We start from the raw sequence: 27,783 nt of genomic DNA, 5'->3' as shown, positions 1-27,783 counted from the left end.
AACAAAGTCTTGCATTCTCTGGATTTATGGTGCTTTCAAAACAACTGGAGGACGGATTTATAATTCCGAGTTGGTTGACCATTCAAAACGTATTTTCTCAGGTCAGAGCTCATTTATTCCCGACTTCTTAGTTGTCTTGAAACTCACTTAAGTCAAGTTAACAGTTGTTTTGAGCATGGCACAAATCATGTTGAATGTTTATCATTTTAAACTTGGAAAAGAGCCCCTTAATACCAGATTTGGGACCACACAGCCACTGTCACTGATTTCTTCCAAACCACCTGTTGAATTTGCGATATACTTGTTGTGTAATGTTGTGTAATGGCCAATGATCACCGAAACATTTTATCTATAATTTCTCTTCATTATTTAACTTCATATGACAAGGATTAAAAAGGATTTGCCAGTATATTGTCGACTTGATTGATGATGATGACTGCTAGCTAAGATTGTGAAAGTATGATGCTGACATGATCAGTCCAATCAAAGCTACTGTACATACAGTATAATGTGATTTGATGTAATTTTATCTGTGGCCAATGACCTTGACTGTTTTTGGATGAGCACTTCTAATGTAACACCTAAAGGGCTAGAATTTAAGGTCTCCTCTTCCACTTGGCAGTGACGTAAAGTCACCCCCGAGTGACAGAACACTGAGCCAATCACAGCGCAACGCTCCATATTTTCTGTTGGCTTGCCCCACACAGAAAGCACTGAGCTAGGCTGAAACACCTGCATTTTGGAGCTGCCTTACTCAAGAAACCAAAAAAAGAGACCATGTTTGTATGCGGCTTTAATAACTCAATGATATATATTATTTTTTACCTTGTTTGTAAATAGATATGAGACATGTATTAATGCTAAAATAACATGCAAAACAGGCCATCTTTGCTAAAAATGTGGGTCTGAATGACGGCTCGCCACTGGATAGTTTATTTGTTATTTTAAATCCCTCAGTCCAACACCTGTAGCCTTACATAAAAATAGTTTGAGGGGTACACAGCATTAAGAGGAAGTGTATGTTTTCCTTACTAAAAGTTCTGATTGAGTAACCCGTAGATGACAGCATTGAGACAGGTGTTGAAATAGGCCATAAAGTACCTGGAGACAAAGAGCCAATCTGAGATTTTTGCTGCCACCATTCCGTTCCAGAGTTAATGGCCAGAGCCAGGCCAATAATGTTTAGTGGTCCCCAGCCCATCAAACATTAGGAACAACACAAACATGGTCAAGAAATGACTTTAGTTTCTGCTTGTCATCTGGTTTCACCCTGTTTCACCTGGATGATAAACACCCAGATCCTCAGGTAGCAGTAACAGACCACCGAGAGGGGCACCAGGAAGTGGATCAGCACCAGAACTGGTCTAGTAGGAGCTGACAGTCTGGGTGAAGGTGCAGGAGTAGAGGCGTGGGTCATACTGCAGAGAACCCACTAAGAAGTTGAGCACTGTGGCCATGGCAGTGAGCAGCCAAGTGAGGCCCAGGTAACAGCAGATGTTCCTGGTGCACAACATGGGGTCATAGTGCAGGCTGTGGCAGATGTACCGGTTGATGGAAATGGCCAAGATGTTAAAGGCGGAGCCAATGATACTGAGGCCTATGATGAAGCCACTGAGCTGGCAGTGCATGTCCCCAACGATCCAGTCATTGTGGAAGATGGACAGGAGAGCCAGGGGGTAGGGGTACACTACCACCCCATCTTCCACCGACATGCTCACCAAATATGTTTCCTACAAGAGACAAAACAATCATTTTAATGGTCCAACTTAGTGAATATAAACATTCATCCGTATTAAATATATGTATGCACTGGAACAGTGCATACTAATACCATGGCCAGACAGTTACTGCGTAATATTTAGAGACACTTGTTGTATTCAGCGCATGTGACAAATACATTTGACTTGAGACACAGTCGTCTGGTTTCACAAGACTAGGTGCATACTAATATAGTAGTATTTGTTCAGGTAAACTTGAGCAGCAAATCAATAACTTAATCTTAAAAATGTCTAATCCAATGGGACAAAATGTACTGAGCCAATTGAAGCAAAATAATTTCCTGCTGTGGACTCTATGTCCTCAGTTTGATTTATGGAGCATGATTCCTCCTGACAGGAGTAGCGTCTGTATCTCTGTCACCCTCCGATGACCAATGTCCAGCCAGAGAAACACACACTTCTCAATAATAGAATTGTCTTGACTTGATAATCTTATCCACTTTGCCCTTGATTTTATGTAGGTGCTATTCACCTTCTTCATGTAATCATCATCCAATTTGGATTGTAGATCAGTGTATTTTTGTCGTCGACAGACAAATCTGACTTGTTACAAAGACTGGCGAACAAAAATATAAATGCAATAATTTAAAAGATTTTACTAGGGCTGTCCCAGACCAAAAAACATATTGGTCGACCAAAAGTAGTCTGGTCTTTCGACCAATCGACTGGTTGTAGTTTTAAAACGTGTATTTTTCCAAACATACACACACCCTATGTGTTTTAATAAAATCAACTATATGTAGGCGACTGAGCTTGTCTGATGCTTTAAGCACGCTGTCATTAAATAATTAAGACACACACAAATGACTCGAGGGAGCCAGAAATCAAGATAGCCTAACCAGAAGAAGAAAAAACAAACCTCCTCCTCCAGCTGCTGCTGGGCTTTGCAGATTCTCCTGTTACGCTCCCGAAGTTGCTGGTAATAGGCTATACCAGGGGTCGGCAACCTTTTCCATTTGGAGTGCCAATTTATCTTACCATTTCTACCAATCTGCATGCCAGTTATGATTTTCATATGCACATTTTCGTAATAAAGTCTTATCTCAGTCATGTGATTAATAAAAACGTGATCTATGAAAATTATACAAATATAGATCTAAAAGTAATTTATATTGTCATTGCCAACTATGTAAAAAATAGTCTACAAAAATAGCCAACATATAAAAACATTGCAGCCTGCAGATAAAAAATATCCTAATAAAATTAAATCACATTTGCTATTCATGGCCTGTCTGCAAGGAACTTGAAACATTGTATCAACAATCAACTTGGTCTAGCCAAAGCTTGCATATTCTGGACCCTGAGAGTTTCCTGCACCAGTGAGCTCAGGACAGACACAGCTGTAAGCTATTTGCACAAGGGATAAGAAGTAAATCGGATAGGCCAATTTTCTGAAGATTCCACTGGATCAGAGCATGATATTTCTTTCCCTTTCACTCTGAATGGTTATCGACAGGGAGAGAGCTGGGAAGATGTCATTCTCAACGGATGTAAAAACATTTACTTGTTTACTTGCTGTTTGAGGTGAAGAAAAAATTACTTTGAGAAGCTTCACAGCTCATTACTGATGGTGAGTTAAGACAATCAGAAATACCATCAGATCCACAAATGGGCACATTTATAAGCCTACATTTGTGCACAGGCCAGGTAGCCTAGGTCTATTTCTATGCGTAGTCAGGTGCCGTCCTTACTCAACATTGACATGGGCACTCCAAACAAAACACAATTAATAAATATATACAACTCATAAATGGAATGAAATAAAACAAAACTTTTTTTCTCACAAGTGTAGCCTAGATTGTGCACTGCAAACAACGTGTCCACTCCGACAGTGAGAACTGTAAAAGACTGTAATAACAATATATTGAATGCATTAACAGAAATTACGGTAACAATTTTCCTCATGCAGCGCGACACATCTCCTTAGCATAGTGTTGATCAGGCTGTTGATTGTGGCCTATGGAATGTTGTCCCACTCCTCTTCAATGGCTGTGCGAAGTTGCTGGATATTAGCAGGAACTAGAACACGTGGTCATACTCATCTATCCAGAGCATCCCAAACATGCTCAACGGGTGAATTTTTTAAAATGCATTTGGCAATGTTCAATTAATCCGTACAAAATGTACAAACAAAAGCATTCACTGTCAAAGTTTATACATGTAGGACCTTCTTATATACATTGCATTCGGGAAGTATTCAGACCCCTTGACTTTTTCCACATTTTGTTACATTACAGCCTTATTCTAAAATGCATTCAATTGTTTTTTTTTACCCTTATCAATCTACACACAATATCCCATAATGATTAAGCAAAAACAGGTTTTTAGACATTTTTACATAAGTATTCAGACCCTTTACTCAGTACTTTGTTTAAGCACATTTGGCAGCAATTACAGACTTGAGTCTTCTTGGGTATGACGCTAAAAGCTTGGCACACCTGTATTTGGGGAGTTTCTCCCATTATTCTCTACAGATCCTCTCAAGCCTGTCAGGTTGGATGGTGAATGTCACTGCACAGCTATTTTCAGGTCTCTCAAGAGATGTTCAATCAGGTTTAAGTCCGGGCTCTGACTGGACCACTCAAGGACATTCAGAGACTTGTCTCGAAGCCACCCCTGCGTTGTCTTGGCTGTGTGCTTAGGGTCATTGTCCTGTTGGAAGGTAAACCTTCGTCCCAGTCTGAGGTCCTGAGCACTCGGAAGCAGGTTTTCATCAAGGATCTCTTAGTACTTTGCTCCGTTCATCTTTGCCTCGATCCTGAGTCTCTCAGTCCCTGCCACTGAAAAACATCCCAACAGCGCGATGCTGCCACCACCATGCTTCACCGTAGGGACGGTGCCAGGGTTTCCTCCAGACATGACGCTTGGCATTCACACCGAAGTGTTCAATGTGGGTTTCATCAGACCAGAGAATCTTGTTTCTCATGGTCTGAGAGTCCTTTAGGTGCCTTAAGGCAAACTCTAATTGAGCTGTGATGTGCCTTTTACTGAGGAGTGGCTTCTGTCTGGCCACTCTCCCATGAAGGCCTGATTGGTGGAGTGCTGCAGAGCTGGTTGTCCTTCTGGAAGATTCTTCCATCTCCACAGAGGAACGCTTGAGCTCTGTAAGAGTAACCGTCTGATTCTTGGTCACCTCCCCCGATTGCTTAGTTTGGCCTGGTGGCCAGCTCTAGGAAAGTCATTGTGGTTCCAAAATTCTTCCATTTAAGAATGATGGAGGCCACTGTAGTCTTGGGGACATACAATGCTGCTGACATTTTTTGGTACCCTTCCATAGATCTGTGAATTGACACAATCCTGTCTCGGAGCTATACGAACAATTTCTCTGACCTGATGGCTTGGTTTTTGCTCTGACGTGCACTGTCAACTTTGGGACCTTATGTGGACAGGCGTGTTCTTTTCCCAATAATGTCCAATCAATTGAATCTACCACAGGTGGACTCCAATCAAGTTGTAGAACCATCTCAAGGATGAACAATCAAAACAGGATGCTTCTGCTCAATTTCGAGTCTCATAGCAAAGGATCTGAATAGTTATGTAAATAAAGTATCTGTGTATTTGTAATACATTTACAAAAATATCTAAACCTGTTTTCACTCTGTCATTTTACGGTATTGTGTGTAGATTGATAAGGAAAATGTTTTATTGAATCCATTTTAGAATAAGGCTGTAACGTAACAAAATGTGGACAAGTAAATGGGTCTGAAAACTTTCAGAATGCACTGTAGGCTATGCGCAGCACTTCGTTTAATTTCAACGACTCAGTTCTTGTTTTCTTGATCAAACCTCGAGCAATACCTGTCAAACTCAGACATTTCTCTCAAAACATCGATATGTCGATTCACACGGGACTAGTATTATCAGAGGATTTCCATTTAAACCATCTAAACAGTAGGCTACAGTTCCCTTGACATGCCATAGGCCTATTTGAAGTCCCCGTCTTGTGACTGTCGAATTTGTATAGTGCCTCACAATCATCACACATAACATAGCCTGCTATCATCCTCTTTTACAACTTCACCAAATCTTTTCCAAACGTTACTTTTCTGGCCGTTCTCTTTATTTTCAACTCTCATTTCACAGCTTCTGTCTTATTGACTTAAACTTAGACAATGTCCTTTTTTGCCTCCGTTCCCAAAAGCATTGTTTTGCAATTGGCTGTGTAGGATATTTGGGGCCGACACAGCCCTAAAGTTAAGGCTGAAGCACTAATACCACATAGCCTAAAATAAAATAAAATAAACTCAATGTAGCCTATATAAATTGCACAATAATTATACATTTATGGATTTAAGTTTTATGTTTCTCCTTATTTCAACCCACAGCCACAAAATATTTAATGACCCTAAACCCAACCGCCCCAGGTCAACCCGTGCATCACTACCCCAGACACCAGACTTTGATGAGCTATAACTCAGTTCTAGAATGTTGTCTTTGAGGGAGAATGAGCCTAAAAATCTGTTGACATTCAGAACGGACTTTGTTTAGACATCCAGCCTGTATTGTAGTTTCATGACCAGACACAAATCTTGAAAGGAACAGAATTGATTGTTTCAGGGTGATACAGTACATGCATTCAGTCTTGATTTATATGATCCTTCCCACTATATGACTGATAGTATGTCAAGTGATAAAATCCTAAATGATCAATTAAAGGTTTATGGAAAAACTGCACTTGTCCTCATGTGAAAATGACAGTTTATTAAATATTCTACAGCTGTAATGTCATCAACCAAATCAAACTATTTATATAGCACATATTATACAACAAATGCATTTCAAGGTGTTCAAAGTCATGCATTGAAAGGCATGTGGCACTTAACATCTTTCCTCTCGGCAGGTCTCTATAGGTGACCAGGGATCACAGTCATTGGATGAGGTGTTTTCTGTAAAGTGTGGCACAGATAATGAAGAGGAGGGCATCAAGGCATTCAAAATGACTACAGGGAGGGATGTGCAGGAGTCAGAGCTTTGGGTCCTGGGTGCTTCACTGGATGGTCTGGTGGGCACCACAGCTGTGGTGGACGTCAAGTGTCTCTACGGTGCAAGGGACCTTACCACTGAGGAGGCAGTGAAGTCGAAGGATTTCTAGATCCAGGAGGTAGGGTCTTACACCCTCCATGAAGACCATCCTTACTGGCATTAGGTCCAAGGGCAGCTCCACATCAATGGAAGGGACACTTGCTTCTTCGTTGTGTGGACCACCAAAGCCTCCATCACCACCCCCATCCAGCATGACGACCTCTGGCAGACTCATTTTGCTGGATTAGAGGAGTTTTTCAAGGACCACATGCTCCCAAAGCTGTCATTGCATCAGTGAACATCTAAATATCTTATAAATATTTCTTTCACGCAGTTTTTGTTCTTACTTTGAGGTTTTATTCCAATCAGTTTTTTGGGCAGGCTCCGGATCAGAGTTCTCGTCGCGCCTCCTGTCAGGACCTGTTTCAGGGAAGCCAATGGTTCAAACTTCCACAAAGTTCATACACACACTAGGTTCCCAGAATAGGTTATATTATACAAGTTTTGCTCAAAAGCAGCCAGCTAAAGTAATGTAGTTAACGTAAGTTAAATCGCAAAGGCTGGTCTGAGTGCATCTGCTCACAGATTCATTCAGTAGTACAACACAACTCACATGGCATTTTATCATGGGCACAGTTGGAATTTATATCCATGATGTTTCAATTATGTCTTTCCCCCATCACTTCCAACAGATCTCCTTGCTGAGGGTGGCATTTGTCATGCACTACTTTCTCTTGGGGTGAGCCTGATGTTCCGCATGTCACGAGTCATGTCTAAACCACGAGGAAAAGGGGATATAAAGTCCATTTTGATGCATCTACAAATTCAATGTTTTACACAATATTGTATCATTTGATGAGTTTGTGTTTTGTATGGGAAAACATTGAGGCCACAAGCACTTTGTGAGCTAGCAAGCCAACTTTAGCTCACTATCTAACCAAGGTGTCTGACCAGCAAGCTCACTAGGCGATATTTAGCTAGCTAGCTAGTTAACTCGGGCCTCCCGAGTGGCACAGCGATCTAAGGCACTACAGTCCCGGGTTCGATCCCAGGCTGTGTCACAGCCGGCCGTAACACAGCCGGCCGTAACCGGAAGACCCATGAAGCAGCACACAATTGGCCCAGCGTCGTCCGGGTTAGGGGAGGGTTTGGCCGGGCCTGGGATTTCCTTGTCCCATTGCACTATAGCGACTCCTTGTGGTGGGCCGGGTGCCTGCAAGCTGACTTCAGTCACCAACTGGAAGGTGTTTCCTCCGACACATTGGTACGGCCGGCTTCTGGGTTAAGCGAGCAGTGTGTCAAGAAGCAGTGCGGCTTGGCAGGGTCGTGTTTCGGAGGATGCATGGCTCTCGATATTAACCTCTCCCAAGTCCCTAGGGGAGTTGCAGCGATAGGACAAGACTATACTTACCAATTGGATATCACAAAATTGGGGAGAAAAAGGGGCAAAAGTACAAAAAATTAAAAATAAACAGCTCATGTAGTCAGACGTTTCTAATTGGTGACATGTTAGCTAACCAATTATCCTTGCCATGGTGCCGTCGTAACGTTAGCTAGCAAATCTGACTACACAAATGGGGCATTCTGGTAATTCTAGTAACTAAAAAATGCTAAAGGTAGCTAGCTAGGTCATTTAGAAAATGCAAACAAGCATGCACACAAGAAATACGCAATATCAAACAAAAAAGGTTATAATATTTACTTGCTAGGTTACTGCACGGAGAAATGTGCCTTAAGGCATGATGTCAAAGCTTGCGACAAGATGTGTAGTTCTGTATGATAGCCACATTAGCAGCTAATTAGCGTTTCATTTCTGGGGGTAATTGCAGGCGACTGTATTGATAAAAGTGACCTTGTCCAAGAGAGCTTTGCATGGTTATCAAAACATCATGCCAGGGTAAGCCTACACGGAACACATCCCTAATTTAAGTGATTCCTATGGGAAAAATGAATGGTCGAAAAAAGATTGAAACCATTTCCGGGAGGTGCCCAGATGGTGGCTTGAACAGACGTTTTTTTTTTACTGAGCTCCGTACCAAACTTCAGAAAGATTTACAGTCATTACTATTTTTATGTGTTCAAGATATAAGACCTTTCCTGTGACTGGAATAATAATTGGATAATTTATTTCGGCATGTAAAGGAAAAGTCATGACAAAAAAAGAAAGGAAGTAGTTATCCATTCTATTGCTAATCAGCAAGAGAAAAACGTGCTTATAGACAACTTCTGTAACTACGCTTGGCCTATGGATAATATCATGCTTTCGAATGCTGTTGAAGATGACAAATTCCCCTCTTTACCGGTTACTCCGTGCAAACCTCCACACTCGAAAAAAACAACATGAACTCTGACATCGTGGCTACTTTCTCATTACTCATCAACTCCAGGCCTGATGCCATTGAGAATATGGTAGGCGCGAACACCATGGTTATCGAAGGCTTGAAAAAGACTGTGAAGTTTGCATGTGGTGAAATCAAGGATGTGAAAATGACAGTGGCAAAAGTTTTAAAAAGTGTGGAAAAGAAGAACAAGAATAACAATGTCTACCATAGACGTCTCACTGATCTGGAACAATACACAAGAAGATGGAACCTGAGACTACGGCTTGCCAGAGGTGGAGAATAAAGATGTGCGAGGAGAGGCTATCCGCATCTGCCAAGAAGTTTTGCCTGCAGAGAAGAACAAAGTTGGTGATACCATCGACGTTGTGCATCGCCTCGGCAAGAAGCAACAGCAAAACGATTCAAGACCAAGGGGTATCATCATCCTCTTCACTGCCAGATTCTACAGGGATGATGTCTGGAAAGCTGCTAAGAAGAACGCCTTCCTTCCAAGCCATGGTCTGCATTTCACCGAGCATCTCAGCCCGGAGGACATAGAAAGAAGTTTTGACAAAAGATCAAGAAAGCACAAAATGAGGGAAAGGCTGCTTACTTCGTCGGAGGATGAGGCTTCATCAACGGTTCAGAAATCCATATTCCTCCCTAAAATCTCACCAGAAGGAACAGGTTGATGGTTTCAACCATGGTATTCTCATTTTCCATTGTTGTTTACCTAACAAGCATCAGGTGACTATTTTTCAGGAATACTCAGGTACTTCAATTTATTAGTTTGTTCTTGTATGACCAGAAGACCTATTATGTTTACAAACTTACGAAGAAGATTGAAAGCTGTATTTATTTATTATGTATACAGTAACTAAGATACTGTTTTAAATGGCATACCGGTCTGTTCTGACTTTAAACGGTTCTTGTTCAATTTAGTTATTAATACTTATTTCCAAAAAAAGGTCTTAGGAACGTGTATATGTAAAATATTTTTTATTCAATTATTTTATGATCAGTTTTCATATGCACTTAAAATAGTATGTACCCGTTTATTTAAATTATTATTTTGTATTTTATTTCTCAGAATAGTTCCTGATTACACTAAAGAGGGTTTTTAGTCTCTAGTTTTTTTTTGTTTTTAGTCTCTCTTTCTACAAGATCCCTTGGTTTGGTCTTGAACATAATTTTCAGTTGAGTTGAATTTCAAAGCCAGATAACGTCTAGCTATAGAATAAGCTATTTTCACTTTCAATTGACATAAATGGTGCAGATCTCGGTTCCTTATCGTTTACGTTCACTGCTCCTACGTCTTTGACTCATCCTACTACAGTTTATACTTTTCTATAATCTTTGTTGTTTTGTCTTTATCTATAGTTATTTTCTAAACAATTTCGAACAGATTTTTGCTTTTTTCAAGAGTCTCACTCAATTTCGGCTGATGCCAACTTCTGGAGGTCACAGTGGGGCAACGATATTTGGCTTTCCCATGGATCTGAACGCTCCGCTGGTGTCACTACAATGAAAAATACCTTTGGTGGTAATATTCTACACTCGGAATGTGACCCCTTTGGTCACTATATTTGTCTTGTGATCAGTTACAATGACATTACGCTCATTACTGTAAACTTCTACGGGTACAACACCAAACATGAGAATGATGAGTTGCTTGAATCTATAGAGAAACATATACTTCATTGGTTATCTAAATTTCCCAATTCATTATTATTGATAGGAGGGGACTTTAACATTACTATAGATAATTCAACTGATAGATGGCCCCCAGGTAGGCCAACCAATCAGAATTTGGGTTTAATACTTTTTATGGAAAAGTTTGATCTTACTGATATATGGAGAGAGGTTTCCGGCCGACAGATCATTCACTTGGTTCCAGACAATCCAGAATAGATTTTTGTATTTTTGTATATGTATTGATAGTGAGTGTGTTACTACAAATATTTGTACTACTCCCCTCACAGACCATAGGGTCATTTACATTGATATCAAAATATTTACCCCTGATACTAACCTGGGTAGAGCAGGAAGAAAAGAGGAGGAAAAGGTGATCATTAAGATAACTTCCCTTTCTCAGAGGTCCCTCAGAGGTCCAGAATTCATCCTATTTATTTAGACTTGAGAAATGTCACTCTAAAAATAACACTATCCATAAGTTAAACATTGATGGTGTTATTACAGACGACCAAAAAATAATCGCAAAATACTGTAGCAATTTTTACAGAAAATTGTATAGCTCTACGTACTGTCAGGAATCCACAGATATGTTTTTTAACTCACTGAATAATGTTCACTCTATCAGTGATATAGAATCTAAACAGTGTGATGAACTCATCAAAGTTGAAGAGATTATAGAGTCAGTCAAACATCTGAAGAACAATAAATCACCAGGTGTTGATGGAATTACATCAAAATTTTACAAATTATTTTCTGAACAAGTAGCTCCCTTCCTATTTGAAGTCTTTTTTAAAGAGTATTAAAAACAATGTTCTCCCTCCTACAATGAGTCAGGGTGTAATGGTTTTCGTCCTCCTCTTCTGCGGAGGAGTAGGAAGGATCGGACCAATGCACAGCGTGGTAAGTGTCCATAATATAATTTTAATGAAAGATAACTGAACACAGAAAACAAAAGAATAAGAGAATAAATGGAAACCGACACAGTCCAGTATGGAGCAAACACTGATACGGAAAATAATCACCCACAACCAAAATGGGGAAAACAGGCTACCTAAGTATGATTCTCAATCAGAGACAACGATCGACAGCTGCCTCTGATTGAGAACCATACCAGGCCAAACACAGAAATACAACATAGAAAAAAGAACATAGACTACCCACCCCAACTCACACCCTGACCAAACTAACACAAAGACATAAAAAAGGAACTAAGGTCAGAGCGTGACAGTAATCCCCCGCGGTGGCGGCTCTGGCACGGGACGTGGACCCACTCCACCATAGTCTTGGCCCACTTAAGTGGCGCCTTTGGAGCGGCAACCCTCGCCGCCGACCTCGTACTGGGAACCCTAACAGCGGGCCCCGAATAGACGGGAGACTCCGGCAGCACCGTAGTGAAGGGCGACTTCAGCAGCGCCGTAGTGAAGACTCCGGCAGCTCCTGACTGATGGGCAGCTCCGGCAGCTCCTGACTGACGGGCGGCTCCGGCAGCTCCTGACAGACGGACGGCTCCGGTATCTCAGGACAGACGGGTGGCTCCGGAAGCTCAGGACAGACGAGCGGCTCTGGCAGCTCCGGACTGACGGGCGGCTCTGGCCTGGAGATTGAACCTGGAAGGAGGAGACGGAGAGACAGCCTGGTGCGTGGGGCCCTTAGGCTCAATGCCCACATTCGCCCGGCACGAGCGGAGCGCAGGCATAGGACGTACTGCACCCTCCCAGCGCCCAGGGGTTAATAACACTGATACCTAAGCCTAAAAGATATGTGCTGCTCATCGATAACTGGCATCTAATTTGTCTTCTTAATAATGACTATAAGATATTAGCCTTACTACTTGCAAAAATAATTAAAGAAGTCCTGGATGCAATCATTGATGAAACACAGTCTGGCTTCATGAGGAACAGACATATTTCTTTGACACAGTAGAGCATCAGTTTCTCTTCCACTCCCTTGAGAGACTTGGCTTTGGGGATTTTTTCTGTACGGCTATTAAGACATTCTATGCAAATGGTAACAGCTCTATCAAATAGAAATATGGCACCTCACCTAGATTTGAGTTAAAGAGAGGAATGAGGCAAGGTTGTACTATCTCTCCGTACCTGTTTTTATTTATCACCCAACTTCTTGCAAATACTTTAAATAATAGTCCTGTACAAGGTATTTCCATAGCTGGTAAAGAAATGATTATAAACCAGCTGGCTGATGATACTACACTTTTTCTGAAAGACGTTAACCAAATTCCCATATTGATCAATGTGATACAATCCTTTTCCAAAGCGTCTGGTCTGTATCTTAACATTACAGTAATAAATGTGAACTCATAGCTGTCAAAGATTGTGTGAAACCTTCATATTATTGTATTCCAGTAAAAGTAGAACTTACATATTTAGGCATAACCATTACAAAGGATCAAAAGTCTAGAGGCTAACTAAATTTTAACCCTCTTATTAAAACCCCCCAGAAGAAGCTAAATCAATGGCTACAGAGGGACTTATCTTTAAAAGGTAGAGTCCTAATAACCAAGGCTGAAGGCATCTCTAGACTAACATATGGCGCTCTATCTTTATATCTTGACAGTAAAATAAGAAGGAGATAGACCAGATGCTTTTCAACTTTCTGTGGAGAAACCATACCCATTACATTAGGAAAACTGTTGTAATGAACACTGAATTTTCTGGACTTTACTACTTTAAATAATACTTTTAAGATCAATTGGATAAAACAATTCCTAAGAAGACCCACTTCTATCTGGAATTTTATTCCTCATCATGTCTTCTCTACTTTTGGTGGCCTTAACTTCATGTTGTTTTGCAATTATAATATTCCAGTGAAACCTTCTGCTTTTCATCGGCAGGTTTTCTTATCATGGTCCTTAATTTATAAACACAATTTTTCTCCACACAGATATTTGATAGGAATAATCTGAATATATTGTATAAAAAATCCTTCTTTGTTTTTAGAATATTGGTTCCAAAATAATATCCTATTGGTGAGCCAACTGGTAAATGCAGAGGGTCTTTTAATCAGTTATAAGGAATTCTTATCACTTTACAAGGTCTCTAAAGATTTTGCAATTCGTTTAGATGCCATTCCCTCAGGTGTTGCTCTGTTATTCAGGAACTTGTCAAGACCTGACCCTCAGAGCCTACCTTTTTTTGACCCGGTCGACTCATCAGTAGGAAAGATTTGTTTTTCTTTTGGTCCATTCAACAACAGCGATGCGATCCTTGTTTCAGCAGGATGTTGTATCCATGCCTTATTGGAATGGATTTATTGAAAATATATGTTGGGGAAAAGTTTGGATGTTGCCACACACATACCTACTTGTTAACAAAATTAAGGAAGTTTCCTTTAAAGTTATTAATAAATATTATCCTGCCAACCACTATATGAAGAAGTTTAATTAAGGACCACCCAGAAACAGTGTTGCATCTTTTTTGGCATTGTGGCATTCATGTAAGAAAACTGTGGCAAGACATCAGTAGATTTATAATTGAACACATTTATGAAGACTTTACACTATTGTGGAGAGATGTACTGCTTGGATTCTTTACATATGTTAGACATAAGCTGAAGCAATTTTATGTAATTCATTTCATTATTCTTTTGGCCAAATTTCATATACACAAATGTAAATTTACAAACTGAAAACCACATTTTCTTACCCTACAAAAATAAATTGAAGTTTATTTTAAGACGGTTAAATGCTCTACTAACAAAATAGCTGTCGAATTGTAAGTATATGTATGTCCCTTAAAGTCCTTGTGTAATGTCACGTGATGTCATATTGTCATATTGTACACCCTAGCTCGATTGTCCATTGTTTGTAATCTATGTATGCTTGTGTTCTCTCATGTGCTTTATGTATTGATATGTTGTTTAAAAAAAAATTAAGAAAGAAAAAATGATTGAAAACATTTCCCTGTTTGACTTACCACTCATACTGTGGTACTATGGAGCAAAGCAGGAAGTGTATCCATCAAAATGTGTTGTGATTTGTTGATTCAACGCAATTGACGTTGCAAAAAGTACATTAAATTGCATGATCCACATCAGTTAACATTATCCGAAGGAATATTCTACATTACATGGAAATTATTGCATCATAATACCAGGCAGCCATTGCGAGTGTACCCAAGAGTTTACCAGTCAAATAGCCAGGGTCAGAGGTTCCAAAACAGTTCAATTAATCGAATTTCAATAGTCATTCTTTCAGATTTCTGACAAAATCAAGGAATGGTCCAAATAGAATATGTACCAATTAGATTGTTAGATTTACTATTCTCTAGATAATTGAATTCTTCCAATCACTGCATGTCTACACTACATCCGCCTTCTCCCAGTCAGCCAATCTGCTTCCTCAAGTGGAATCAATAGGTTGTTTGTGAAATCCATTATATGCTCTTTGTAAAGAGCGATTTCCCCTTCTACGTGTGTTGGAACCCCCAAACATTTATTTTGTGAAGGTATGAAAACGTATTAGTTGAATATGCAACATGTTTGCTTTCATCTGAGAAGTTGCTTATATTAGCTAACTTGCAATATGTTACATACATTTGCTAGGAACAAAACGGTTGTGCTAGTTAGCTATGTTAGCTTAGTGGTGAGGAGGTTAGCTTAGGTAAGTAGCGAAATTACTAGCCAGCTTCACATACGTAGCTAACAGTTAACTAACCTGTTTTAATTCGTTAGCTAACTAACAGATTGTTGAACAATCGATATTGGTTTGCTAGCTGCCACTGCCCGTCTTGAACTAGTTCGCTAGCTATGCTAGCTAGCAAACAAAGACGGTGGCTTTCACATTTTGATTGCGTTACTCTACAGTAACTAACGTTGGCTAGCTTGTTGATTTCGCTACTGTATATTACATTTAGTTACCTAGCCAATGGTAATTCTCAACGCCACTCGTTACCATATACGATTAGCTTGTTAAACGTTAGCTAAAATGTGTTTTAGACTGAAAGTATCTGTTATAGCTAACGTTATAACGAAACACGTTGCTAGCCAGCTTAACGTTAGCTTTAGCCTTCCTCTGGCTTTGACATCTCGTGTATCCTCATGCATAATTTTTTTTGCCCGATGGTGTTAATTAATTATTTTTTTAAAAATGTAGTGACTCTGTTAATGACTGTCCTTTTAATTAGATGCAAGGAAACCAGGGCCCACGTGGAGAACAGCAGTATCATGGCCCATCTAGACACCAGTTTGAAAACCAGAATAATCCTGGAGTCAACAGTAATGGACAGCATGCAGATGAGCAGGAGAGCCCAAGTAAGTTAGGTTTCATTGACTCCTGAGCCCTGTATTGGAAATAAATTAAATCATCCAGTATTAGATGATTATAATATTTTCTTCTCTTTAGATGCAGGGATAACCATAGATCTACAAAACTTCAGGAAACCTGGAGAGAAGACTTACACTCAGCGCAGCCGTCTGTTTGTGGGAAATTTACCAACTGGTGTTACAGAGGCAGAGGTGGAGAAGTTGTTTTCCAAGTATGGCAAGGCAGCTGAGATTTTCATCAACAAGGACCGGGGGTTTGGATTCATTAGACTGGTAAGTAGTTAGTGTAGCGGATGACCGAGTGCATCACTACTGCCTTCCTGAGATGTGTACCGTCACCCTCGATTCAGAATTGCCTTAGCTTTCTGGGTCAGTTGTATTGACAGTGCCTCTTGAGTTTTTGTTACAGTGGGGAGGGTCGTAGGTTTGCACTCTGGTTTGGGCTTAATTTCCACTCTGTCACAGTAGCATGTTCAAGGGATAGAAGTTATATTCCTCAATCTTAAATGAATGGGAAAGCATTCACGTGTGACTACTTTCTACATGTTCTTATTTTGTACTTTTCTACCAACAGGAGACAAAAACAGTGGCTGAGATTGCTAAAGCCGAGCTTGATGACACTTCATTCAGAGGCAGACAGTTGCGCGTGCGATTTGCAACACATGGTGCTGCCCTAACTGTGAGGAATTTGCCACAGTTCATTTCCAATGAGCTCCTGGAAGAGGCTTTCTCTGTCTTTGGCCAGATTGAAAGGGCCATAGTCATAGTAGATGATAGAGGGAGACCCACAGGAAAAGGGATTGTGGAATACACAGCCAAGCCTGCAGCAAGGAAGGCTCTGGATAGGTGTGCAGATGGGGCCTTTCTATTGACTGCGTAAGTATCAGGCTGTAAATAAAATGAAAACATGTGATGTTTCAAATGCATTTTGTTGTAATGTTTTCAAAATGGGAGAGGTAATGCTGATTGTTTTACGCTTTTCAGATTCCCCAGGCCAGTGACAGTTGAGCCAATGGAGCAGTTTGATGAGGATGAGGGACTGCCAGAGAGGATTGTAAACAAAAACCAAGTGTTTCACAAGTGCGTAATCATAGTTTTTGGGTTTTGGCATACTTTCTCCAAATACATTGGTCAGAACTGTGCATAGAACAATCTTGCACCATGCTGCTGAAAAGAGGTACAATCCATGACAAAGTGTTGCATATTGATCTGGTTTTCTTGTGTAAAATCTCTCTGCCAGGGAGCGGGAGCAGCCACCGAGATTTGCTCAGCCAGGGACATTTGAGTATGAGTATGCCATGCGCTGGAAGGCCCTGATGGAGATGGAGAAGCAACAGTATGAGCAGGTGGACAGGAACATCAAGGAGGCTCATGAGAAGCTGGAGCAAGAGATGGAGGCAGCTAGACATGAGCACCAGGTTATCTTGATGAGACAAGGTATGTATGGTCTGGGTCCACTCTACAGACACCTTATCAGTCCAAGGTTAAGGACACTAATAAACACAAAACAGGGTGTCTTATGGAGAAATGTATGTATTTCTTGAAGTGTCCTACCACAGATGTAGCCCAGATGTCAATGTCATACACCACTTAAATCCAATCCTGTTGGTAATTGATTCATATGATGTAGGTCTTTTGACTAGGTTACTAACAAATGGGGTGTTAATCTCATTACAGACCTGCTGAGGCGTCAAGAGGAGCTGAGGAGAATGGAGGAGCTCCATAACCAGGAGATGCAGAAGAGGAAGCAGATGGAGCTGCGTCATGAAGAGGAACGTCGCAGGAGGGAGGAGGAGATGAGGATGCACAGTGAGGAGATGATGAGGCGGCAGCAGGAGGGCTTCAAGGGGAACTTCCCTGGAAATGTGAGTCATCGCTATTTGAGACTGGTTTAAAAAATATATATATATATATTTTAAACCAATCTCTATATATATATATCATTATTCCTCTATACTCAAATGGAAGTTGCCTAAATGTTTCTATACACCTTTGCAATTGTGTTTGTGGTAAAGCAATTGGAAAAATGACCGTAATTCACTAAAACAATATTTTGGTTGCTTATTCTAAGCTGTCTATTGCTTCTACACCTGCATTGCTTGCTGTTTGGGGTTTTAGGCTGGGTTTCTGTACAGCACTTTGAGATATCAGCTGATGTACGAAGGGCTATATAAATACATTTGATTTGATTTGATTAATCTATCTGATTAAAGAATGCATTATAATTTTTCTTAGCGGGAGCAGGAGATGCGGATGCACATGCAAGGTAAGGTTTACATTAGCTTTCAGATCTTCACTGAGCTGTCAAGGGTGATGGTCACCATGTTATCTAGTATATACAGTGGGGTCTGGAATTATTGGATCCCTTGATACGTCTTAGATCCCTCCCAATGTGTTATTTTGAACTTTATCTTTTTTAGAATTAAAAAAAAGTACTTCTTGCAACCTTTTTTGCTGAGCAATTGAATTAGGATAAAATATATTTTGTATTTTATTTTTAGCATACAATATAGCTCAGGATTATTTTTATATATATTTTTTCTAGTCTTAATCAAGGGATCCAATCATTCCTGACCCCACTGTATTGTATTGGTTTGCTGATGTGCTGTCTGTTTTTTGGTTTGGTGTAGGTCAAGGAATTAACAGAAACTCGATGGGTGCTGGTGAAGGAAACCCCAGCGTGCCCATCCCTGGAGCTGCCAACATACCAGCTGAGAACCCCCCTTTAATGGTAATGTTAGACATTTTAGAATAACAAACAATATATTTACAAACCAAGATCAACACATTTATTGTGCCAACAGGGATAGGGTAACCAAATATGTATTTGATCATTTCACCTCTTTGTTAATCTTGTAAATCTCTTGTAAATAAGACTCTTTCATTTGTCATTATCACTCATCTTGCATGTCTTTTCTGTTTTCTCCCAGCAGGTGGCAGGGAACAACAACATGCCCGTAGGAGGCCAGCCTGTGTTCCCAAGAGTCCCTGGCCAAGGCCCTGCGGACTTTGGTGCCAACAAGCGTCGCAGATTCTAAAATGGTCAATTACATTTTTTAAACTTTTGAAACTGTACTATATTTAAAAATGCATACATGGTATGTTATGTACTGTGAAAATTGCATGGAAAATATTCAGAATGTTTTTGTTTTAAAATAGCATCACAAGTTGGCATTTTCGTATTTCAGATGAATACTGATTCTGTATAGACTTTTTTTATTTTATTCCTCAAAGCAATGTTTTATATAGCAATAGTAAATGTGTCACTCATTCTCTCTCAATAAGCCTTTCTGGACAGTTTTAAATAAAATCGTAATTCCTTGGTACTTTTTCATGTGTTTTATTTGTGAGTTAACCGTGTTAGAATGTAATCCTTTCCTTCAAAAGGCTGGTTCAGCGAAGGAGTCAGGAGTATTTTGGTCTGTAATAAAGCCATTTTGTGGGGGAAAACTCATTCGTATTTGTTGTTTGTAAGTCGCTCTGGATAAGAGCGTCTGCTAAATGACTTAAATGTAAATGTAAATGTATGGCACAATGTATTGCTTAAACAACTAATATAAGGACAGGACATGAGATGGGAGTAGAAATTAACAGGAAGAACATTCCAAGCATTTCAATGTGGGTAAGCGGGGGGGGTTATAGGTGCACTAAAGGGACAAAACTAGAATATCGATTCACAACAGTATTGGCTGGGCCTGGCTCCTCAATGGGTGGGCCTACCCATAGCTGCGCCCCTGCCCGATCATGTCAAATCCTGATTTCCTTCGATGAACTGTAACTCGGTAAGATATTTGAAATTGTTGCATGTTGCATTCATATTTATGTTCAGTATACTTCAAAACACTGCTACGCTTCTCAGTGAAAATGAGATGGAATAAAAATAGTATAAAGATATATTTGTCTTATAAAATAACATTGTTCCTCTTGTCTAATATACTGTACAAACTGGTGTACAGTAAAATAGGGCTTTTAACTCTGGCCATTTAAACATTGAACTCAAGTGTTTGTCCAACAAACATCAACTGTTTTTTTTGCCAGTCTACCACAGGAGGTTGGTGGCACCTTAATTTGGGAGGACGGGCTCGTGATAATGGCTGGAGCAGAATTAGTGGAACGGTATCAAATACATGGTTTCCATGAGTTTGATGCCGTTCCAGCCATTATTATGAGCCATTCTCCACTCATCAGTCTACAACTTACCACATTGACAACCTGCTCTTACCATTTATTTGCAGATCAAAACAATAGCGTAAATGTTTTGACATTTTTCAGGTCTGTTTAGATTTCTCTTTAATAGTTGGCCATTAAGCGAAACAATGCGAGCTTTGAGGTATTCTGTATTTCCAGAGGCAGCAAGAATGTGACGTGACGACATCAGGCCTGGACCCAGAGCATGCTGTTTTTAGTGCAGACCTTCATTTCGCCATGAGACAGTCCATAGATCTCAGGAGTTGCTGGTTAGCTTGATGTGTAGTTTTATAAGAATGTATGTTTCAACTCCAAAGTTACCATCCAGGATCTCAGAAAGGTCTTTGAAGTAGGGATGTATCCTGATTCAAGCTTGGACCACACTGGTGTATCTTTAGAGAAAATTGAACAAATGGTACAAGTAAGACACTTCAAGGACAACAAGACTAGCTCACCAAGTGTCACTTCAAAAGCACCAGGGGATAATACTAGGATCTCTAAGATGCTGCTGAATTAAAATGTCAGCTTGCAGGAAAATATCTGAAAGAGATTGTATAAATAGATGAAAGGGGGATATAAACTCAATCACTTTTAACCCAAAACCTATAGCCTACATTTCAATTTGCGTATTTGGCGGTGGAATGAAAGGCTACCTTATTCTGTCCATTTCAAGTGCAGGAAATAGGTTTTGACCACCACCAATCAAAGACATTTTGATGTAGTAGATCAAATGTCCAACGTACCTAAAGGGAAAGCGGTAGAACATGCAACTGACGTGAAGTTTAGCCTTACGAAAGTATTCATACCCATTGACTTAATCCACATTTTGGTGTTACAGCCTAAATTCAAAATGGATTCAATAGATTCTTTCTCAACCATATCAAATCAGATTTTATTTGTCACATGTGCCGAATACAACAGGTGTAGACCTTACAGTGAAATGCTTACAAGCCTTTAACCAACAATCCAGTTTTAAGAAAAATAAGTGTTAAGTAAAAAATAGAAATTAAAAGTAACAAATAATTTAACAGCAGCTGAAAATAACAATAGCAAGGCTATATACCAGTTAGTCGAGGTAATTGAGGGAATATGTATATTACCATTAAAAGTTTGGGGTCACTTAGAAATGTCTTTGTTTTGGAGCTAAAATCAATTTTTTGTCCATTAAAATAATATCAGAATTTATCAGAAATACAGTGTAGACATTGTTAATGTTGTAAATGACTATTGTAGCCTGAAACAGTACATTTTTTAAAATGGAATATCTACATAGGCATACAGAGGCCCATTATCAGCAACATCACTCCTGTGTTTCAATGGCACGTTGTGTTAGCTAATCCAAGTTTATAATTTTAAAAGGCTAATTTATCGTTAGAAAACCCTTTTGCAATTATGTTAGCACAGCTGAAAACTCTTGTGCTGATTAAAGAAGCAATAAAACGGGCCTTCTTTAGACTAGTTGAGTATCTGGAGCATCAGCATTTGTGGGTTCGATTACAGGTTCAAAATGGCCAGAAACAAAGATCTTTCTATTGAAACTCATCAGTCTATTCTTGTTCTGGGAAATGAAGGCTATTCCATGCGAGAAATTGTGAAGAAACTGAAGATCTTGTACAACGCTGTGTACTAGTCCCTTCACAGAACAGCGCAAACTGGCTCAAACCAGAATAGAAAGAGGAGTGGGAGACCCCGGTGTACAACTGAGCAAGAGGACAAGTACATTAGAGTGTCTAGTTTGAGAAACAGACGCCTCACAAGTCTTCAACTGGCAGTTACATTAAATAGTACCCGCAAAACACCAGTCTCAACGTCAACAGTGGAGAGGCGACTCCGGAATGCTGGCATTCTAGGCAGAGTTGCAAAGAAAACACCATATCTCAGACTGGTCAATAAAAATAAAAGATTAGGATGGGTAAAATAACACAGACACTGGACAGAGGAGCTCTGCCTAGAAGGCCAACATCCCGGAGTCGCCTCTTCACAAAAAAAATGAGCTTTTCTTTCAAATACAAGGACATTTCATAGTGACCCCAAACTTTTGAACAGTAGTGGACATGTAGGTAGCGTTAAAGTAACTATGCATATATATAGATATTAAACAGAGAGTAGCAGCAGTGTAAAAAATGGGTCTGGGTAGCCCTTTGATCAGCTGTTCAGGAGTCTTATGGCTTGGGGATAGAAGCTGTTAAGAAGCCTTTTGGACCTAGACACGGTGCTCCGGCACCGCTTGAAGTGCGGTAGCAGAGAGAATAGTCTATGACTAGGGTGGCTGTAGTCTGACAATTTTTAGGGGCTTTCTTTGACACCGCCTGGTATAGAGGTCCTGGATGGCAGGAAGCTTGGCTCCAGTGATGTCCTGGGCCATACGCATTACCCTCTGTAGTGCCTTGTGGTTGGAGCCCGAGCAGTTGCCATACCAGGCAGTGATGGAACCAGTCAAGATGCTCTCGATGGTGCAGCTGTAGAACCTTTTGAGGATCTGAGGAACCATGCCAAATCTTTTCAGTCTCCTGAGGGGAATAGGCTTTTTTTGCCCTCTTCATGACTGTCTTAGTGTGTGTGAACCATGTTAGTTTGTTAGTGATGTGGACACCAAAGAACTTGAAGCTCTCAACCTGCTCTCCTACAGCCCCATCAATGAGAATGGAGGCGTGCTTGGTCTTCCTTTTCCTGTAGTCCACAATCATCTCCTTTGTCTTGATCAGGTTGTTGTCCTGGCACCACACGGCCAGGTCACTGACCTCCTCCCTATAGACTGTCTCATCGTTGTCGGTGATCAGACCTACCATTGTTGTGTCATCAGCAAACTTGATGATGGTGTTGGAGTCATGCTTGGCCATGCAGTCTTGAGTGAACAGGGAGTACAATAGGAGGATCTGCAAGGCGGATGTGTTGTTACCTACCCTTACCACCTCCGGTCGGCCCGTCAGGAAGTACATGATCCAGAGGGAGGGGTTTAGTCCCAGGGTCCTTAGCTTAGTGATGAGCTTTGAGGTCACTATGGTGTTGAACACTGAGCTGTGGTCAATGAATAGCATTCTCACATAGGTGTTCCTTTTGTCCAGGAAGAAAAGGGCAGTATTGAGTGCAATAGAGATTGCATCATCTGTGGCTCTGTTGGGGCAGTAGGCACATTGGAGTGGGTCTAGGGTTTCTGTGATAATGGTGTTGGTGTGAGCCATGACTAGCCTTTCAAAGCACTTCATGGCTACAGATGTGAGTGCTACGGGTCAGTAGTCATTTAGGCAGGTTACCTTAGTGTTCTTGGGCACAGGGACTATGTTGGTCTGCTTGAAACATGTTGGTATTACAGACTCAGTCAGGGACAGGTTGAAAATGTCAGTGAAGACACTTGCCAGTTGGTCAGCGCATGCTCGGAGTCTGTCTAGACCTGCGGCCTTCTGAATGTTGACCTGTTTAAAGGTCTTACTCACATCGGCTACGGACAGCGTGATCATACAGTCGTCTGGAACAGCTGATGCTCTCATGCACATTTCAGTGTTAGTTGCCTCGAAGCGAGCATAGAAGTAATATGCTGTAGCTTGTCTGGTAGGCTTGTGTCACTGGGCAGCTCACAGCTGTGCTTGCCTTTGTAGTTTGTAGTTAGTAGTTATAATTGTTTTGCAAACCCTGCCACATCAGACCAGGTCGGAGCAGGTGTAATACAATTCAATCTTAGTCCTGTATTGACGCTTTGCCTGTTTGATGGTTCGTCGGAGGGCATAGCGGGATTTCTTATAAGCTTCCGGGTTACAGTCCTGTTCCTTATAAGCGTCAGCTCTACCCTTTAGCTCAGTGTGGATGTTGCCTGCAATCCATGGCTTCACAGTGACCGTACGTACATACGTCATTGCACTTATTGATGAAGCCAGTAACTGATGTGGTGTACTCCTCAATGCCATTGGAAGAATCCCGCAACATATTCCAGTCTGTGCTAGCAAAACAGTCCTCTAGCTTAGCATCTGTTTCTACTGGTGCTTTCTGCTTTCGTTTTTCACTTGTAAGCAAGAATCAGGAGGACAGAATAATGGTCAGATTTGCCAAATAGAGGGCGGGGGAGAGCTTTGTACGCATCTCTGTGTGTGGAGTAAAGGTGGTTTAGTTTTTTCCCCCTCTGGATGCACATTTAACATGTGGTAGAAATGAGGTTAAACAAATGTAAGTTTCCCTGCATTAAAGTCCCCTGCCACTAGGAGCACCTCCTCTGGATGAGCGTTTTACTGTTTGTTTATGGCCTTATACAGCTCATTGAGTGCGGTCTTAGTGCCAGCATTGGTTTGTGGTGGTAAATAGATAGCTACTTAGAATATAGATGAAAACTCTCTTGGTAAATAGTACAGTTTATCATGAGATACTCTACCTAAGGCGAGCTAAACCTCGAGACTTCCTTAGATATCGTGCACCAGCTGTTGTTTACATATATGCAAAGACCCCGCCCCGTGTCTTACCCGAGGCTGCTTTTTCTATCCTGCCGATAGATTGTATAACCCGCCAGCTGCATGTTCTTAATGTCGTCATTCAGCCACGACTCAGTGAAACATAAGATATTACAGTTTTTAATGTCCCATTGGTAGGATATACGTGCTTTGAATTCGTCCCATTTGTTTTCCAGCGATTGAACTTTAGCTAGCAGGACGGACGGCAAAGGCAGATTAGTCACTTGTCGCCTGATCATCACAAGGCACCCTGACCCATTTCCGCAAAATCTCAATTTCCTTCTCCAGTGAAGGACGGGGATCTGGACCTGGTCAGGTTTCAGTTGAATATCGCTCCCGTCCGACTCATTGAAGAAAAACGATTTGTCTAATCTGAGGTGAGAAATCGCCGTTCTGATGTCCAGAAGCTCTTTTTGGTCATAAGAGACGGTAGCAGCAACATTATGTACCAAACAAGTTACGAACAATGCAAAAAACAAAAACAAAAAATAGTATGGTTGGTTAAGAGCCGATAAGAGATGATCCCATGGCACTAATCATAAGTGTAGGGGTGTTAACCCGAGTGTCCTGGCTAAATTCCAAATCTGACCCTCATACCATTATGGCCACCTAATCATCCCCAGCTTCCAATTGGCTCATTCATCCCCACCCTCTCCTCTGTAACTATTACCCAGGTCGTTGCAGTAAATGAGAATGCGTTCTCAGTCAACTTACCTGGTAAAATAAGGGTTAAATAAATAAATAAAACATTTAAATAATAAAACAAGCATGAAATTCAAATTTAAAAAATGTCCGCTGTCGTTTTACAAGACATAAACCTCAGTAACAATGAAACATTTTATTTTGGAGGTATTTTGTATTCAAGTGTCAAGCCTCGAAATCAGACACAAACAAATACAGGTGGCTCATAACTATGCATGCCTTTTCATTATTTTGTGTGAATTTGCACAAGCTAAAAAACAATGCAGTGTGTTATGGGATACCACTTAGCTCTGTGGTACCTCTGTGTACTTTACAAATCAAGAATACATATTTAATATCCCCCCAAAACAATTGATTTGAAGACATAGACTGAGCGTCTTTCCTCTGATTGCTGTAATAACTGGAATCCGTTCAGGGAGAGACTGAGGAAATGACCAGTAGCCCTGTAGCCTCTTCCACCCGTGCACCCCCTCCAATACCAAGGACGACTACGGGAAAGGAGTGAACTTCGAGACAAAGTGGTGGTCGGCATTATCCTGTGAAACGTGTTCAACAGAATGCCCGTCGCAAGGAAAGTGAGAACCGTCACAAATGTCGGAGGATAAATATTTTCTCTGTTCTAACACTTAGTGTCACCAAAGTGAAGATCAAAACAGAGTTAAATATAGACTGATTTGCTTTGCATTCTTGTCTTTGCAGATCATTAAAGATGGAGAGGAACATGCCGATCTGAATGAAGTGGCTAAGCTCTTCAACATTCACGATGACTGAGTCTTCTCTCCTCTGGGGAGGCTGAGCCTATGCAGGGAGATGTACGCTGTCACTACTCATGAAGGCTTTGAACTTTCACAGTCATCGCCAGGCTTTGGCAGACCCTAATATGATGATGCATTTGAAGAGAAAAGGGAGACTCTCTGACACATCTACTCTGTACATCTACATTTCATGTCGCTGGAATATTTTCATATTTTGGTAATTTATATCACATGCATGTGTTTTTTAAATTTTCTATTCAAGATAGTGAATAGTAATATTCACCCTGTCTAATCAATCTATAGTCTAAATGTTGCATTTTGTGATCAAGGTGAAATTGTTCATCCCGGGAATTACGTGTACAAAGTACTAACAATATACTGGTACGTGGAGGTTATTTTTCAGTGTGATCAGAGCAGTTCATTATGTTAAAGGCTGCAATAAAAAATATTTTGAATTATCCCACCATTTGCATTATTATGTCCAAAGATATGACCTCTCAGTTAGGGGAACTGGTTCTGATATGGAATGTTAGCACTATAGTCTAGCACTTTGATACATGTTTTCTTGGAAATGTACTTTATTAAGACATCACGGTTTCGCATCGTTGAAATGTTGGTAATTAAATTACACAAGCTCAAATTTGGAATCTATTATGCCAGGGTTACCCATGTTGAAACAAAGTTTAGTTAATCAAAAGAGCCATTCGCAAATTTCAACCATCACTACTAACCTGCCTGCACTGCTCCTACAGACTGTTCCTGGCTTGGTAAAAGTGCCATGGCTCTCCTTGGAGTGGCTGGGAACAGGCAGTCCTGCTCAGAGAGTACCTGACCTGTGCGGGTTATAGCACACAGAACCACTCACTGGAAAAGTAGGTCGGCAGTATGCTCTGCAGAATACGTTATGATCTTAAAGAAGGCTGCCACTATGGGACTGGAAATGGTTTTACATGCAGAAAATTTACTTCATGATTGTAATGATTTTTCCCCATCCGCTGACACTTTGGCTCTTAAAGACCTTCTTGTGGGAAGGTGGGAAAGGTCTTACAGATGTGAGGGAAAGGTCTTATGACAACATGTGCAGATAACATCCCTGTTGCTAAGGTAGTCGTAGGCATAATTACTATTTTTTTTAACTGTGTGAAATGTATTGCCGCCTCATGTCTGACTTTTACTATAAATCTGAGTTACATTTTAGTAGACGCTCTTATCCAGAGAGACGTACAATTAATGCATTAATCTTAGGGTACTGTAGCTAGGTGAGACAACTACACAATCATATCATGTACATTGTCCCTCAAAGTATTTATCAGCAAAGTTTGTACTTGTGGTAAAAGGGAAGTGCCTTTATTTTTAATATATATATATATATATTTTTATTTTATTTTTTTGGGGGGGGTTACTACATAGGTGTTGTAATTTATCTAGGTGTTCAAAGATACTGAAGTGATTAACCTGTGAACAGAAAATGTAACCCTTCGAGGGAGAGTTTAATTAACTAGTTGAGACAACTAACATTTTTCATAAGAAATAAATATGCAAAATATCTTCCCCATTTGCCCTTTTTTATTTGACTTCTTGAAAGTAATTTCCTTTAACTTTGTAC

At 40.5% G+C, this 27,783-nt stretch overlaps 1 protein-coding gene and 1 pseudogene across 2 annotated transcripts; one reads left to right on the top strand and one right to left on the bottom strand.

The window, feature by feature from the left end:
* Positions 1-1,031: 1,031 nt before the first annotated feature.
* Positions 1,032-7,035, bottom strand: LOC123990619 (annotated as a pseudogene).
* Positions 7,036-15,128: 8,093 nt separating this feature from the next.
* On the top strand, positions 15,129-19,422 carry LOC123994160 (non-POU domain-containing octamer-binding protein-like). Of its 2 annotated transcripts, none has more exons than XM_046296691.1 (10): positions 15,129-15,279; positions 15,958-16,084; positions 16,176-16,369; positions 16,671-16,972; positions 17,081-17,176; positions 17,337-17,533; positions 17,774-17,961; positions 18,332-18,362; positions 18,727-18,827; positions 19,030-19,422. In XM_046296691.1, exons 2-10 carry the CDS (start codon positions 15,958-15,960, stop codon positions 19,132-19,134), a joined length of 1,341 nt encoding a protein of 446 aa, XP_046152647.1. In that variant the 5' UTR covers positions 15,129-15,279; the 3' UTR covers positions 19,135-19,422. The 2 variants fall into 2 exon arrangements, with proteins under 2 accessions (XP_046152647.1, XP_046152640.1); XM_046296684.1 differs by having other exon boundaries at positions 19,027-19,422.
* The last annotated feature ends 8,361 nt before the right edge of the window (positions 19,423-27,783 follow it).

This window comes from Oncorhynchus gorbuscha, linkage group LG02 (genome assembly GCF_021184085.1).
Source record: "Oncorhynchus gorbuscha isolate QuinsamMale2020 ecotype Even-year linkage group LG02, OgorEven_v1.0, whole genome shotgun sequence".
NCBI classification, from domain to species: domain Eukaryota; kingdom Metazoa; phylum Chordata; class Actinopteri; order Salmoniformes; family Salmonidae; genus Oncorhynchus; species Oncorhynchus gorbuscha.
This window is presented reverse-complemented; position numbering and strand designations above follow the sequence as displayed.

Coding starts and splice junctions, on each gene's coding strand:
- LOC123994160 (XM_046296684.1), top strand. CDS start 15,958: ATGCAAGGAAACCAGGGCCCACGTGGAGAACAGCAGTATCATGGCCCA. Junction 16,085..16,175: donor AGATGAGCAGGAGAGCCCAA/GTAAGTTAGGTT, acceptor TCTTCTCTTTAG/ATGCAGGGATAACCATAGAT. Junction 18,363..18,726: donor GATGCGGATGCACATGCAAG/GTAAGGTTTACA, acceptor GGTTTGGTGTAG/GTCAAGGAATTAACAGAAAC.